Source organism: Protopterus annectens, chromosome 2.part1, assembly GCF_019279795.1.
Source record: "Protopterus annectens isolate FY-2018-M chromosome 2.part1, PAN1.0, whole genome shotgun sequence".
In the NCBI taxonomy this organism is placed as follows: domain Eukaryota; kingdom Metazoa; phylum Chordata; order Ceratodontiformes; family Protopteridae; genus Protopterus; species Protopterus annectens.
This window is the reverse complement of record NC_056729.1, coordinates 1,182,048,732-1,182,066,705: the sequence shown is the minus strand read 5'-3', so window position 1 is coordinate 1,182,066,705 and position 17,974 is coordinate 1,182,048,732. Positions and strand designations below refer to the sequence as shown.

Genomic DNA, 17,974 nt, shown 5'->3' with positions numbered 1-17,974 from the left:
TTCTCCCACAGACCTGAGGGTCACTACCCAGGCCACCTTAAATACCATAGAAAAAGTAGATTGTTACTAAATCCCAAACAAACTAAAATGCTGTTATTCTCTCCAACTCATAGGTCTGCCGCCTTCACCATAAATGCAAAAGATGGGACAATAATCTCCCCTGACACCTCTACAAAATTACTTGGTGTCATTATTGACAATAACCTAAAGTTTGACCTACATGTAAATCAAACAATCAGGAACATCCATAAAAAACTTGGGTCACTGTACAGAATAAAAGCCTTCCTAACCCCTCCAGCTAAGATGGCTATAGCTCGCTCTCACCTACTCTCAAACACTTTTATACGCCTCCCCCTTCTCTCCAATCTAAACAAATCTGTACTAAATAGACTGTCAACCTGTTACAATCATATTACCAGGTTTGCCACTGGACTGCCTTTTAGAATACACCACTGCATCAACCTTAAACAGTTTGGGTGGCTAGAACTTCCCAGTCTCATCCAATATAACCTGCTGATCATGTCTAACAAAATCCTCTATAACCCAGATAACACACCAGCCCTTCAAAATATTATCACCCCCCACAACAATCCAAGACTGCTTCGATCCTTGAACAAACTTCTAATTCAGACAATCAAAAACAACAATGCAGCTGGAGACGCTGCAGGCAGAGCCTGGAACTAACTTCCAGGTGATATTACTTTGCTCTCCTCCCTAGGACAATTTAAAACCAAACTCAAACATATGGCATTTAACTAGTTTTGCCACTTCAACAAGCCTGGCTAACTGTCAACAAGAATGTGAATAATCCAACTAACTAACTATTGTTAATTTATTGTTAATTTTCTCGACTATAACAAGGTGTATCTCATGTCTGCCTTGTATTCTTTGGTAATACCATTTATGTAATCTTGTATTACTTGTATTACTGTATCTGAAAACTCGGAGCTCATCTCCCCGGGCCTCCACTGAAAATGGACATGGCTCCAGTTGGACTATCCTGGTCAACAAATGTAAAATAAAATAAAATAGTAGAAAGGAAATATTTCCAGTCAAATAGGAAGAAGACTATATCTGGAGCTCAATATAAAGGACAGTCATGTCCTGTAACTATTCATTCTTCCAGACGTTTACACAGGATGGGGGGTTGTGGGTGGGAAGCTAAAGAAGAATAAAAATAGACAACACAGACAGAACGTTATGGTGAGTACTTAACTTCTTTATCTGACATGGTCAATTTTAGCTCTATCCTCAACTGATGGGACAGAGTCCCCAGCTACCTAAATTCCAGGGTGGGCTCGAGAAAGAATACTCTTGAGCACCACTCAACCAAATGATGCTCTACCTTTGGAGACCAGATCCAATTTGTAATGAGTAATAAAAGTATGGGGAGTAGCCCAAGTTGCTGCTGCGCATATATCATCCATGGGCATTCTGGACTGAAATACTGAAGAGGTAGCCATAGATGTAGATGAATGGACCCATAATGGTTTTGGTAGAGTAATGCATAATTTGCTATACACAAATGAAATACAACCAGTTAGCCACCTAGATAACTTTGGTAACCGGCTTTCCCAATTTTACTTCTGGATATGAAACAAACTAATCAGCTTTTCTGAAATCTTTCACTCTATGTAAGTAAAAATGTAATTGTTTGTGGACATCCAAAAAATGCAACATGTATTCACCTTTGTTAGCAAATTTAGGAAAGAATACCAGTAAATTAATGGACTGACTGATATTAGATTGTGACATTACCTTAGGAAGAAAGGTTGCATTAGTCCATAATGTAACTCTATCTTTATGAAAAAGGAAGTATGGTAGTTTTGAGGACAATGCTTGAACTTAGAAATTCCTCTAGCAGAGGTTAACAGCTACCAGAAAAATAGTTTTTCCAAAAAGGTACTTCAGTTCACATGTAGCTGCTGGTTTGAAGGAGGATTGAGTTAGAGCCTGCAGTACCAGATTCAGGTCCCATGGGGGAATAGGATCATTAAAAAGGGGTCTGGGAAGAAGAGTGCCTTTCAAGAAGGCTTTGCTCAATTTATGAGATGCTACAGTAGAACTACCAAAACCAATGTGAAAATTTGATACCACTGCTAACTGAACTATAACCATAGACCCACTACTCCTTCTTTAAAAAGATGCATCAAAAATTCAAGGATGGTATGTACTGGAGCTGAAAAGGGATTATTATTATTTTGATGAGCCCAGTAAACAAACCTCTTCTATTTGCTGGAATAGAGTTTTCTGGCAGATGGTTTATGGGAAGATAAAAGTATATGACAGACAGGAGAAGATAGCATAGGTTGTCTGGCTATTAATGAAAGTGGAGAAGCCAGGCAGTCAGCTTGAGGTTGGTTATGTTTGGATGAATCATGCTTGTCACATGAAACAGGAGAGTCTGGAATCAGATCCAGAATCCAAGGTTGGTGAAGCAAGTGAGGCCAAAGGAAGGGGAACAAAATCTATCAAGGCCAGTAAGGCACAATGAGGAAGACTTTGCTACTCTTCAAGCTGTTAGCTTTCTGTAGGAATTGGGAAATCAATGGGATTGGAGGATATGCATAAAATAGACTGGGGGGAGGGCCAATCTTGAAGTAGAGCATCCCTTTGTGATTAGGAAAAAGTAGCTGCTGCATTTGTTGTTTAGGGGAGAGGTGAAAAAATCTCACCAAGGCTGGCCTCATTGACGGATAATCATTTCCATCACATTCTTGTTGAGGGACCCATTCATGGGGTAAAAGAACGCAACTGTTCATTTTGTCTGCTATCACACTGGATTCCCCTGGAATGTGCATTGCTGTGAGAAAGTGGTTGGATGAGATCCCTGCGCCCATTGCCACAGTCTGAGAGCTTCTTGACAAAAGGGGTAGGATTTGGTCCCTCCTTTTTTGTTGAAGTACCAAACTACTGTCTGTCTGTATTGCAATGTCCATAAGGGGAGAGTACCTTGGAAGGCCTGCAATGCTAAAAGCACTGCTCACATCTCTAGGACACTAATATGCAAGTTGGCCGCTTCAGGGGACCAAGTGCCCTGGACTGTTTTCCCAGAAAATGTCCCCCACCCTATCTGGGAAGGGTCTGTGGTCTCTATGGCCTTGGCTGAGGGGGGATAAATGGATGGCCTTGTAGAACCTGTTCTGACTGAATCTACCACCTGAGATCTCACTTGCACGTCTGAGTGATTCATATCTGACAAGACATGGGCTGGTTATGCATTGACTATTGTGTAGCTAGCATCCACTGAAGAATTCTCATGTAAAATCTAGTTAAATTACTGGTGTTACCATCGTTGCCATTGATCCCAGAGTTTGAAGGACCAAGATGGGCTGAAACCTTGGTACTGCAGATTCTTTTTCTGACCTGGAATCGTATGGTCTTAACTCTTGAGGGTAGTAGTGAAGCTGTGGCTGACTTTGTGTTGAGAATTGCTCCTATGAATTCTACAGTCTGAGCTGGTTCTAATTGGAACTTTTCATAGTTTATGGTTATCCCTAGAAGACAGCATGTCTAGAGAACCTGGTCTCTGGCCCTTACCAACTGATGCCTGGTCAGAGCAGAAATTAGTCAATCGTCTTAGATATGAAACCACTCTGAATCCCTGCAGTCTCAAGTGAGCTGCTGCTACTACTACTGCCATGCACTTGGTTAACACCCTGGGGGGGGGGTTGAGACCAAAAGGCAGAACTCTGAATTGGTAGTGACTGGCTCCCAGCTGGAAGTGAAAATACCTTCTGGATTGTCTGTTCATCTTTTTATGATATCACTTATCCTGAGGGTCTACTGAACATATCCAGTCATCCTTGCCCAGGAATGGGAGAATGGACTGAATCGTGACCATCTGAAACTTGGTTCATCGAAATGACTTGTTTAAGATACTGAGATCCAAAATTGGTTTCGAGTCCCTGTTTTCTTTGGCACTAAAAAGAATCTTAAAGTAATTTTCGGATTATATCTGGCCTTGTGAGACTTCTTGGATGACTTTTTTTCTAGCAGCGTTGAATTTGAATAGCTGCTTGTTCCCTCTGACTGGGTGGAACATAGAGGAGTTTTCTAGAGTTTGGAGAAGGAAGGGAAAAGGGAATTACAAAGCCTCTGGAAATAATTCTCTGCACCCAAGTATCTTTTATGTCTAGCCAGGTTCTCTGGTGCTGGGATAAACATCCCCGACTGCTTCCAGAGGTGGGCAACTGGGCCTCCTTTCAGGAGTTCTGGTAGGTTCTGTCAAGAAAGATTTTCTAGACCTCTGGTTTTGTTGGCCACCTCTGTCATCCATTAGAGTTCCCTCCTCTGCCTCTGGGGGAGCCTCCTCCAGGTGCGTCTTGGAACGGACCCAGACACTTCCTGAACCACATCTTTCATCCACCTTGCTGACTCCTAGAAAAGGATATTTCAGGATTTTAAAACTGCACGCCCAAGGCAGACATGGTCTTTCCATCCTTTTCACACCTGGATAGTCTGTCCTTCACCTTGGGGCCAAACAAAGACGTGCTGTCAAAATCAAATCCCTCTGAAGTCTTGTAAACTGTGCCAAATAATTCAGAGACCTTAAAGCGAAGGTTGCTGAAGCAGAGGCACAATTCCCAAATCTATCCATCACCAGTGACTCCCTGATCGGAGGATGGGCAGTGGAACTCTCCTCGGCAAATTCCTTTTTAGTGGCTGCCACTATGACTACGGCATAAACAGGCACCCCTTTTCCTAAAAACTGCTTGTCCATGGGTGGTGCCATAATCTTATCTTGTGTCTGAGGTATAGGTACAATGGTGTCAGGTTCCTTCCATGCCTGCTAAGAGATCAACTTAATGAGCTCATCAATGGGTGTAAGTCAGCCAGGAGGTAGCTGAGCCAGTCCTGAAGGCCTCCAGGAATACTGACTCCTCAGACGAAGGGTTGCTGGGCATCCAGTCACCTTACTGTTTGGGATTTCAAGGATGTCTCTAAATGAGACATCTTCAAGAGTTGACCGTGGGGACCTTCACCTTCATCAAAATCTGTATTTTCTGTAAAGGGACTCCTCTTGCATGTCTTTTTCTTAGGGACTCCTCCGTGGGATGATCTGGAGACGTATCAGAAGAATAAAACAAGATTCACTGTGGGGAAGCCTGGGATCTTGGTACTGGCTGTCCATGTGGAAAGATTTGGTGAGACTTTGAATGCTGAAACATCAGGGTTGAAGATCTAGGATTTGAGGGGGTTGGAGATGTCCATCCTGTCGAGCAGAAAAAACTCTCTTCACAACCTCAAAAGCAGATTGCCCCAGAGAAAGGGTAATCCTCAGATCTGAGAAGGCAAGATTCTGGACTGTGGCCTTCCCCAACTCCGAAGGCAAAATCCCTGAGGTGGAAGCCGAAGTTGAGCTGTCCAATGCCAAGGATTCGAGGCACACAGATGGCTTTGAAAGCCTTGGAGTCAACTGCAACACCTCAGATCCGAAAGGGAAGCTTCGGCTAACAGAGCTCTCTGGATCTAATGGGTCAGAGCACTTTAAGTAAGCTTTAGGATCTGAGAATACAGAAATCCTCAGATCTGAGCCAGATGGATCCAGGCAGCCATGATCCATTGACTCCGAGACCACTGAAGGAGTCCGAGTAGGAACTTTTAGTGGGGGGTGTAGCAGTGGAACGCCCCTCCTGACCCAGAGTAGTAGAAGCTGGAGGACACCCATCTAACCCTGTGCTGAGAGCATTTTTCTCACCACTATTTCCACATCATCTTCTGTAAGGCACCTGGAAGAATGAGCAAATAACACTGAAGGAGACCTGGGTCTTTTAAGAAAGGCGGAGGGTACTGGAACCAGCGAGGGTTAATTTCTAGTCCTTTGTAATACAATAAATTTGGATAGATTGGCAACAGCTGGGTCCGAAGAAGACCGTCTCAGATCCGATTAAGTCAGATCCATCAACTTTTGTTTCTTTGGATCCAAGGGCATTGGATCAGACTATTTCAGTGTTTTTGGATCCGAGGTTGAAGTCGGACCTCTTTTAATCCTTTTTCAGGAGGACTTTGAAGCTGAAGATGAGGAGGAAGACCCTGTTTTTGTCTTGGATTTTAATTTGGGAGACTTATCGCCAGATATAGCCTCTTCAAAAGAAGAGGGTAAGAGTCCTTTCAAGATTAATTTATTTTTGCATTCAACCAAAGCCCTGGGATTGAATGCATGACATATTGAACAGTCCTCCTTGTAAATGAAGAGGTCCTAACAGTACACAAATAAGGTGTCCACATTCGGTAATGGAATCTTATGCTCACATTTTGAACATTTTTAAAGCCTGCAGGCCCTTTCTCTGCCACATTCAAAAAATATCAAATGCAAAAATAAATTAATCTGTCTGACTGGGATGACATGATTGGCAGACCATAATGCTTTGCCAGAGATGGCCTGCACCTGTCACCCTTGGGATTCCGGATACTGGCTAAGGCTCTTGCCACCACTATAGTGCCTTTTTTAGGCAAGGTTCAAATGACAAATTCACCACTGTAACAGGTACAAGCAAGCAAAATCTGAGGATAATGCTACTCAATGCTAGAAGTCTAAACCTCAAAATGCACTCACTGGAGGCAGTCCTTAAAATGGAGAATATCGACATTTGTGCAGTGACAAGAGACCTGGTTCAAGGCTCCAGAGAGCACCCCTGCATTACCAGGCTATAATTCATAACACACCTTGCGGCCACCTAACCTGGACCGAAACACTAAAGGCTGAGGTGTGTCCATATTCATTAAGGATATCCACACCTCCAGGCTAGTTGCTCAGCATAATGCATCCGAGATTATCCAAGTGCAACTAACTCTGGGCAAGACCGCAATCCAAACTGTAGCTTGCTACAGAACCCCCACCATGCCCCAGGATTCCCACTCCTCATTTCTTGATACACTGGAAAATATTAGGGTACAACCCAACACCCTAATAATGGGTGATTTCAACTACCCCACCATTAACTGGTAAAACTACTTGTGTACCAACTCTTTTGCCAAACGTTTTCTGGAATTCATAAATTCCAATGCCTTGGATCAACTTATCCAAACCCCCACCAGGGGCAGCAATATCCTAGACCTGGTCATTACCAACATGGGTGACCGGTGTTCCACACCAGAGATCAACTCCTCATTGGTCAGATCCGACCAAAAGCTAATCACCCTAGACATCCGCATCCCACCCCACCCCCATTAGGGAAACCACCGTAAAAAATTTCTCCAAATTCAAGCTTCTCAAGACAGAGGTGGCAAACTTCACGACACCCACGCAGATGGACAATAGAGGTACGACTTGAATCCTACACAAATGCATTTTATAAGCACTTCCACGAGTGCATAGATTGTGCTATCCCTAACAGAACCAAGATGCTATCCTCCAAAAAAAAGGAAGCCAATCCAGTGGTCCCCCATCATAAACAAACTCTACAATAGAAGAAAAACTGTTGCAAAAGAGAGTAAATTCCCATGATTGGAGGAACTCTCTGGTCAGCCTCGGTAAGAAGCTGAGATTCCTCATAAAATCCTCCAAAGCTAGTTACGAAAACAAAATCGCCACTGATTCCAAAGACAGCCACAAAGCGTTCTATAGCTATGTCAAGAATCTCAATGGCAACACTCAGATCTACTCTGAGTTACAGCACAATGGCACTAAATATACCGAACCAACTGATATTGCTAACATCCTGGCAGATAGGTTCAGTGCTAACTTTACCCCCCCCCCCCCTCATGCCCTAAAGGGCCCATCTCTATATCAGAAAAATGCAAAGTTCCTGTAATCACGGCTGCACAGGTAAAAAAACACACTCTCCAAAGCCAAGAACACAGCATCCACGGGACGGGACAGGCTGCTTTCTACATGAACTACAAAACGAACTGGCACCCCACCTAAGTACCATGTTCAATCATAGCCTCACCTCAGGCTTTGTGCCCACTGAATGGCGCACAGTTATGGTTATCCCACTCCACAAAGGGGGAGCCACCACAGACCCTGGGAACTACTGCCCCATTAGCCTGACGAGCCTGGCCATGGAACTTGTAAACAAACACATTGGTAACCTCCAAACTTTGGACCCCACCCAGTTCAAGTTTGTAAAAGGCAGATCATGTCTCCTAATCCTGATAGACTTCTTTAAAGCAGTCACCAAAGCCGTAGACAAGGGTAAGGTGGTTCACACAGCCTATCTAGATCCTGCCAAGGCTTTCAACACCATCACCCACTCTGGAATCATAGATAAACTCACTAAACTAGGTATAAATCCCTATGTCACAAGATGGGTTGCCAACTGGCTCACTGACAAAACCCACACTGTGAAAGTAGCAGACTCCAAATCAGACTTCAGACCAGTGACAAGTGGAGTACCACAGGATTCAGTCCTGGGTCCTCTCCTGTTTGGAATCTACTTCTCTGAAGTACAAGCTAACACAGAAGGTCTTTGGCTAAATAGGTTTGTAGATGACTGCAAACTAGAAGCCATAATCGAAACTCCTAACACTGTGGACATCCTACAAAAGGGCCTCACTGAGACAGATGCCTGGTGTCAATGCCATGACCTCTAGCTCAATGCCAAAAAGTGCACTGTCATCCCCTTTGGTAAAAACTCTGTACCCATTAATTACCGCATAGGCGGTAGTCTACTTAACACCAAAAGTATGGTAAGAGACCTTGGGACACAGGTGGAGAGTAGTCTCTCCTTTGATAATCACATCGCCACAGTAGTCAGGAAATCCTTCTACGTGGCACACCTCAACACAAAAGGTTTCTCATCCAGTAAAAAAGAGGTCATTGTTCCCCTCTAGTCGTCACTCATTAGACCCATTATAGAGTACAACGCCCCTTTTGGTATGTACCTCACAAGACATCTACAACAACTGGAAAGGCCGCAGAAATACCTCACAAAGAGGATTACTGGCCTCAAACAAATGCCCTAAGCAGACCGTCTCAAAAAACTCCAGCTTTACTCCGTTGCACATCGCCTACTCAGAGGCAATCTCTGCCTAACATACAAAGTTATGTCAAATCCAGCGCTGTTGGACATGCTCCACTTAAAGAAATCCCTCCGAGCTACACACTCTAGGGACCCAAACCTTGTCACCACAATAAACAGAACATGCTGGAGGGACAGATTCCTGTCCCAGAGACTTCCCATACTCTGGAACAAACTACCTATCTATATCAAACAAAGCTCCTCATTAGCACTCTTCAAGAAAAATCTTGATGATTGGATGGGAAATAGGAAATTCACCCCGGGGATCACTTCTGTGGCTCTGCTCGACAGGGGCACAAGAAAATAATTTTCTTAGGTGGTGAAAGCCAGGGTACCTTTTTGGCTAAGCTTATATAAGCCCTAGGGCCAATAGCCTAGTACCTACCTATTTTTTTGGATACAGGGAAAGGAGAGGAGAAACCTACCAACAATGGTAGAAAGAACTACAATTACTATAGGTTAGCAGAGAAAAGAATATTAATGGTAGTATTCAAGAAATACTTAAAACAGTAATAGAAATATAGGGCAGGTAAGGAAAAAACTAAACGCTAAAGATTTTTTTTTTTTTTTTTTAAAGAAAAAATAGAAATTTAGACTTACCTTATAAGAGACAGTGACTGACTACCACGTCTTTCAATGAAAGCAAATGTGGTCTAAGGTACTTGGGGCTGGTGCATTATGGGTAAGGGAGGAGCTTGAGAGTTTTTGGATGCCACGAACTTTAGCAACGACCGAGTCAGATCCGAACCCATCAGTTGAGGCCACAATCCTAGCAAGCAGGCATGTTCTGAAGGGAATGGTGCTCAAACATTTGATTTTGGTTGGGGTTATATCCTGCCTAGATGTTACCCTTAAGCTCTGGAAGCTGGCCATCTGTTACACTGTCTGCAGGATATAACCCATATAGCAGTGATGAAATGATAAATATATTTTTCTAACTGACCCTAGCCACAAACTTTTAAAATTCCAAATTTATTTTTATTGGGATTTGTTTACCAGGAAAGTCCGACTTGAGCACTGCTATTTTTTAGCAGAGGCCCGAGGAGAAAAGCTCCATTATACAGACATCATGGAGATTATTTTGCATTATACAACGACCCCCCATTAATATTCAAAAACGTGCACGCTGATTGGTCAGCGTGCGTTTAAAATAAATTATATTATAATGGAAAAGGTCCGGTCGCCGGACTTTTTCCATTACTATAACTCTTTACAGCAACGGAGAGCAGAGATCTCAGTTGCTTCACACTGTCTCGCTATGTTAAACGAGTTTAACATAATGAGACAGCTTTAAAAGCAACAGAATCTCCGTTGCTTTTTTTCGCTATGTTAATCCCATTTAACATAGCGAAACAGTTTTAAAAAGCAATGGAGATCTTGCTTTCTCCATTGCTTTTCAAAACTTTAAATGGCTTTAATAGCAGACAGCTTTAAAAAGCAACGGAGATGTTTAACATAGCGAGACAGCTTTAAAAGCAACGAGACTCCTCCGTGTTTTTTTTTAGTCTCGCTATGTTAAACAGAGATTCTCCATTTAACATAGCGAAACAGTTTTTAAAACACAACGGAGATCTTGCTTTCTCCATTTCTTTTGCCCACAGCTCTGATGTACTGCGTAGGCATACGCTTGTGCAGTACACCAGAACTGCCGCAGAATACCAGACAGCTGCGGAAGGGCAGCAAAGAGGCATTATACAATGTCATTATTTAAGAAAAGTAATTATTTTTTTCCTTAGATAATGTCATTGTATAATAGCAATAACCCACTTCTGGGTGTGGGTAATGCTGGATTTACCCACAGTTGGCTGTTTGGCCACTCAGGCTTAGCCCCGTGACCAAACCACACCAACTGCTATTGTTTCATCATTTACAGTCAGTTTCATTCATTAGCCAAAGTTTATTATTCAGACATCCTTGACATCAGTTACACCATTGACAGTTTTGATTAAAAATAACAGTTACATTGGTTGTACATGAATATAATTTTTTTTAACATCCCAAAAAAGGAAGGAGGGGAGCAGCCACAGGGAAGAAAAACGAGATGAGATCAGAAAAGAGTACATTAAGTTTGGTTCAGCAGATTGTTATAGCACGTTCATATAGCTACATTAGTACCAGTTTAATCAGGGGTGGTACAGGTACAGAGCCATTTACTTATTAGGTGGTTCATTTCTTATTTCAAATCTTTCAGGTTGCCAACTGTTTTTAAGTGGGGTGGGATGGTATCCCAGATGCTAGCAAAGCAATGTAAATGCATGGAGTATCCTACACTGTTAGGTTTAGTTACAGACAGTAATGATTTATCAGTGGAGCTTAGATGCTTACTTGGTAGTGTAAAACTACATGAAGGAGTGAAGAGATGGGAATTTTTCAGAGTTGTGCAGTAGTCTGAACGTGTAATTAATTGAGAGTACAACAGAGAATTATTTACTTCAAGCCAGTTTAGTTGTTTTAGAGAGAGGCAGTGATATGATCTATATTACTGGCTGGTTGTGAATTTGACCACTTTACTATTTATTGTAGCATTGTTCTATGTTGGCTGACAGAGAGGAGTTGATATTGGTTAGGACAGGACAGTCATATAACGGGTGGGGAGCAGAAAAGATCTGGCTATGTTAGAAGCATCAGTAAAGTAGTGTTTTAGTCTACAGAAGCAGTCTAACTTTTGGTGCGTCTTCTTTACAGCTTGCTGGAGGTGGAAATCAAATTTCAGGGGGGCATCTATAAACACACCTATTAGTTTGGTGTGGAATAACATTTATATATTGGTCTTGTTGGATGACAGTATATTAAAGGTAGTTTTTTTTTTTTTTTTTGGAAGGAGTGAGAGTTGAGAGTGGAGACAAGCTTCTATGGAGAAAGACTTCTGGGTGTTTAGAGCAATAGCAGTGTCCTAGCAGCACATATTAAAGTGGAGTCATCTGAATATTGTATTACGGTGGTCTCCTTGGCTGCTGTGTTTAGGTCATTGATAAATAGGTTAAACATTAGTGGTCCTAGGATGAAGCCCTGTGGGACTCCAATGAATATAGAAAGGAAAGAGGTGAAAATTATGTTGCCATTTCACTGCTTGGGACCTACTTATGAGATAACTAAGTAACCACTTAACTGAGGAGGGTAACAGTTGATAGGAAGAGAGTTTAGAGAGTTGAATTTGATAACCGACTGTGTATTCGACACACTGTTTTGGACAGATCCCGAAACAAGTCTGAGTTGAGAAGACCTGAATTTCTAATTTGATTTATTACATCTATGAACCTTAGACAGGCAGATGCTGTACTATGATTGGACTTGAAACCATGCTGTGAGGGAGAGAAGTGGTTATGAGAAGTAATATATGTTGTAACTCGAGAGTGAATACATCTTTCTAAGATTTTAGATAACAGTGAGAGAACAGCAATTGGTGTACAGTTTTGTGAGCTTGATTAATGGAAACACCTTTATGGAGGGGTATTACACAGAATTTTTCCATAAGTTTCGACCATATTTTTCTTATCGATACAGCCTATTATTAGAAATGAGACAGGATATGCAATTCTATTTGCAGAAAGTTTGAAGTATTCAGATGGAAGTTAGTTATGGAAAGTGACTGTTGTTTTAAGTGCGAGTATTTTTTTTTAACTGTAGATGCTGGCACTGGAGTGAGTATGAAGGTCTGCTGTGACTAACAACTGGTGTGGGACGGCTGGATTTGCAGTAGTTTTGTTTGAAGTACGGAGGTTACTGTATTTATAAAATGCAGGTTAAACTGTGAAAGAATGGTTTGGGAGTTACTGGCTGGAGATGAGCTGTGTTAGGTTGATTTTTGGGACTGAGCAATGTATTTATAGATTTCCAGAGGTTTTTTTGGACTGTTCGGTGATGAATTTTGGGTGTTGCTATAAGCACCTTTGGGTCTTGTTTTTCTCATTGTTTAAGGTTCCTTAACTGCCTATTTGTTATAGGGATGTTTGAGACTTGTTTTGTACCCATGACTTCCAGGCTTTATCTCTAAGCTGGATGAGATGCTTTGTTTTTTAAGTTAACCAACGGGCTGTTTGTTTTTAACTCTTCTGATTCTTAATGGCGCTTTCACTGCCGGGATATTTAGAAATATTGTATTAAATGCGTCTACTACTTCATCAAGGGGAAGAGTTTTAAAGTGGAGCCTAGATGACCTGGAGTAGGCTGGAAGTAAAAGTTTCTTTATTGAAGTTACTAAGGATTCTGACTAGATTTAAGTGGAGCAGTTTCTCTAGAATAGGCTGGAAACAAAAGTACCTTTACTGAAGTTACTGAGGTTTCTGACTGGGTTACAGTGACGAACATTGTGCGGCTGTTTGGGGTGACTGATTATGATGCTTAGCTGGTAGCCAAAACTCAGGCTAATGGGCAGGATGACACTTGTGGTAACGTTGTTTGGGGGGGGGGGTGTTAGAATCCTTTCTTGGATGAATTCTTTAGATGTGGCCTTGTTAATTTTAGTTGGAGTCTCGATCCATTGAGGCAATCCTTAAAGACGAATTGAATTTGTTGGGATTTCTAAGGCTAGCTTTTGCCAGTCTATGTTAATGTCAAGATGCTTTCTATTCTTATGTTGGCCAAGATCCAGAAGAGGATGTCTTCCAGGATGGGAGTGTTGTTACCAGGTGGTATGTATAGACCTATGATGGCTAGAGATTTGTCAGTACTCAGCAATGATGCTTGAGATGAGAAGTTCAACATTGTTGAAAGTGTATATAGTATCATGGTTAGTGGAGAGATCTACAACAATTCTGTAGAAAACAGCAACTCCATCTGCTTTTTTGTTGGTTCTATCTAGTCTGAGTACACTATAGAGTGGGAGTATTTCTGCATCTTTGGTAATTGACTCTGACCAAGCTTCCATGGCTATCAAGAGAACAGTGGTATACAGGCATGATTTTGTGATTTTGTTGTAAAGCTCTCCAAAGTTACTGTATAGTATTTTAAGTCCTAGGTAGTTGGAGAGATAGCCTGTTGCTGTTTTGGGATGTGTGGGGCTGGTTTGGTGAGGTCTAGGGGTAAATGAGTGCTGTCTTGACTGGGATATTTATCGCATCCCGGTATTATTGTCTAGTTAACAATGTGGTTATTGAAGAGTCACTTATATTTGGGCTTGAGTTTATACATGATTTTGGATAATAGTGGAGCACGTGCCACTTGCCTTTATTTCCAGGTGCTAATGTAATTAATGAATGAATGTTGTGGAGGACGGAGAAGATATTAGAGAAATTTGTTGTGGTGTTCTTGTTTAGGTATTGTTTGGTAGGTGTAGGTAAGTAACAGTGTGAAATAGACTTGTGATGATTGAGAGTGAGAGTATAGTGAAAAATGCTAGTGATAAAAGATAAGGTACTGACACATTTGGGATTTAGAAGGAAGTATGGATAAGTGATAACATGGTGGGAGGAATATAGAAGGATGCAGTTATACTTAGAGATTAAAGGAAGGAATAAAATACTGATATGAAAGAAAGACTAAGATAAAGCAAAATTTATAATAAAACAAACTATAATAAATGGAAGTATCTAATCTTTAAATGAAAAAATCCAATCCAAAATCCAGTACAGTTGCACATTGGCAGTAGTGCCATTTGTCTCAGTCTGCTGATTTATCAAATTTCAGTAAGCACCCTAGTTCTATTGCAATAACTGACAGGAAACACCTTTCATTAAGATAAGAAGGTACTTGCATTCTCCCTGATAAAAAGGTCACTGTGGTGACAACTGCACAAGAATAATATTCCTCAGTAAATTAGGAAATTCTTCCTCTTGGGAAGCAACAATCTTCCAAGCAGCTGCAGTGACTAAACAGCATACTGTGATCATTTTACTCACATCGTCATCACTGGATTTCACAACTGGCAGGTCAAAGAATTCATCTTCATCTTCATCAGGAAGACTGGCCTCCCAACCTCCTGCACCAATGTTATGCAAGTTCTCCTGAGAGCTGTAATTATCAGCTGCACATACAAAAATAACAAGCATGTTAGAAGTGCAGGTACAATTATACCTGAAATGCAGTAATGAAAATACTTGCTTTTAATTCTCATGGTGTTTTGTTATGCATGATCTAAAAAAAAAAAAAAAAAAAAAACTGGCACACTGTAACATATTACAGCAAGACAAAAACAGATACATTACAGAAAGACAGGTCATTCTACTGCTTTCTGTAGTTCAGTATCACAGACAAACTCATTAAGCAGGGAACTTTTTAAGTCAAAGTCATAGTACACTGTCAATTAGAACCACGGCTCAGTGCAGATAAAAGAAATTTCATGGCTTTGAGCTCTATGTGCAAATAATGCATACAAGTATAACATATATAAATAAGAAAAAAACATCTGAAATGACACTAGGACATAATCACATTTTTTGTATCTCTATTAGCAGCACTTAAAATTGCACAGGCAGATGTATTGCACAATTGAGATTGGAGCAAATGAGACATTTTCACTTGGACGGAATGTAGCTTGTTGCATGAGTTACTGCACAAAAGTAAGAAGCTTACAATGAGCTACTGCACAAGTGAAAAGTGACACCTTAGGGGAAATCTGGAATGAAACACGGTCATTATGGAAAAATTAAATAAACCTTTTTTCATGTAAGAGCCTGGAGCTCAAAAGACAGCTATTTTGACAAAATGAGTACAAAAGACACATCTTCCATAGTACAACAATCGGGTGTACAGGAGTGACAAGGAGGTCAGTTGTGAAATTCAGGAAACAGTGTGGAGAAAGACTCTTCATTAACTTGCTGGAATAAAGGACGACCTTTAAAAACCTCAAACTATACCATGGCAGGATCTTACCTTCCATCACATCTTAGTGAAATGGGATCGTAGACATTAATGGTGAACAAGCCAATTGTACGATTTAATTAACAGGATGTCGAAGGTATGCCAAGCAAACCTGGAAGAGAACTGCAGATTGAAAAGCAAACCTCCTGACCCAGTATATGAAATGTTTATACTTTACATGCTAGGAAAATTTGGCAACTTGACTAAATTTACTACTGCACCAACATTTTCAGGTAAAAACTGAAAGAAAGACCCAGCCAAGCTAGAGTCTTCATTATGTAATACCTTAAAACTCCTGTACTGGAGGCCCATGACATATAAGCAAATGACCCATTAAGGACATGCCAGTGTTTCAACTACATGGCTTCTGAACATACTCTAAACTGTACTGATTTCTGCGTCATATTTTCTGGTCTGATCCTCTTAAAATTTTTGGTTTTCTGAAAAGTAACCAAGGACTAAAGTCACTAAATAATGACAAATATTTGACTTTCAGACTTTGTATCCATCAAATATTTGTGCTAATAGAACACCTATTATTCTACCAACTTTTTAAGTTTATAAGAAGAAACCAGTCTGGTGGACCCCGGCCATAAGCAAACTTTACAATAAAAGGAGGAGACTTATACAAAAAAAGGCCAAATCTCAAGTAGAAAAATCATCCCTGATCAGCATTAGTAAGAAATTGAGGGCCCTCATCAAGTCAACTAAAGCTAATTTTGAAAAGAAAGTTGCCAAGGATGCCAAGGATAACCATAAGGCCTTCTATGGCTACATCAAAAACCTAAATGGCAATACTCAGGTCTGTTCTGAGCTAGTACAAAATGGAACAAAATACACTGACCCTTCTGACATTGCCAACATCTTGGCTGACAGGTTCAGTGCAAATCCCCCCCCCACCACCACCACCTACAGGGCCTAGTACCATTCCAGGGGATTGTGCAAGTCCAATTATTACTGATACAATGGCTAACAAGGCTCTATCTAAAACTAAAAACACTGCCTCCATGGGACCAGATGGTGTCCCAGGCTGTCTCATACGCGAGCTCCAAAAGGAATTAACCCCGCATCTTAATACCCTGTTCAGTCTCAGCCTCTCCACAGGATATGTGCCCATAGAATGGCGCACGGCAACGGTGGTCCCGCTACACAAGGGTGGGGCCACAACTGACCCTGGGAACTACCGACCAATAAGCCTGACCAGTCTGATCAGTAAGGCTATGGAGCAAATCATTATGGAACTCATAAATGGAGAGATTGGGAACCTCCAGTCGCTGGACCCCACACAGTTCGGCTTCGTCAAGGGCAGATCATGCCTCCTGAATCTGGTGGATTTCTTTGAGACAGTTACTCAGGCTATAGATAAGGGAAAGGAGGTACACATAGCTTACCTTGACCTTGCTAAAGCATTTGACACCATTCCCCATTCAGGTATTATTGATAAGCTCACCAGCCTGGGCATAAACCCTTACGTCACAAGATGGATCGCAAACTGGCTCTCAGACAGAACTCATACAGTAAGAGTAGCGGGATCTATGTCCGAATCCCGACCAGTAATGAGTGGTATGCCTCAGGGCTCTGTCCTGGGGCCCCTCCTGTTTGGCATATACTTCTCAGAAGTACAGGCAAGCACGGAAGGGCTGTGGCTGACTAAGTTTGCGGACGACTGCAAACTAGGTGTTATAATAGAGTCTCCTGCCGACATGGAGATCCTCCAGAAGGGCCTAAATGAGACTGATGCATGGTGTCAAACCTATGGTCTCAAGCTAAATGCAAAAAAATGCGTAGTAATCCCCTTTGGAAAAACAGAGTACCCGCAAACTACAACATAGGAGGTAATTCCCTGAAATCTGAAGAAGAAATAAGGAATCTAGGGACCCAAGTAGATAGTCAGCTTTCCTTTGATAACCATGTTGACAAAGTGGTTAGAAATCCGTTTATGTGACCCATCTGATCACGAAAGGCTTTGCATCAAGATCTAAGGATGTAATGGTGCCCCTCTACTCTTCCCTCATCAGACCCATTATTGAGTACAATGCACCAATTGGAATGTACCTGGCTAGACATCTCCAGCAGCTGGAGAGACCACAGAGGTACCTAACCAAGAGGATTACTGGCCTCAAACAGTTGCCCTATGTAGCACAATTGAAAAAGCTAAGACTGTTCTCTGTTGCATACTGCTTTCTCAGAGGCGATCTCTGTCCAACGTA

At 41.6% G+C, this 17,974-nt stretch overlaps 1 protein-coding gene across 1 annotated transcript in view; it reads right to left on the bottom strand.

Moving 5' to 3' along the window:
* KIF13B (kinesin family member 13B) overlaps positions 1 to 17,974 on the bottom strand; it is a gene marked incomplete in the record, with an annotated part of 3,953,176 nt that overhangs the window by 962,503 nt on the left and 2,972,699 nt on the right. The window contains 1 exon segment of the mRNA XM_044062707.1: positions 14,804 to 14,928. Coding sequence (XP_043918642.1) covers positions 14,804 to 14,928 — 125 coding nt within the window.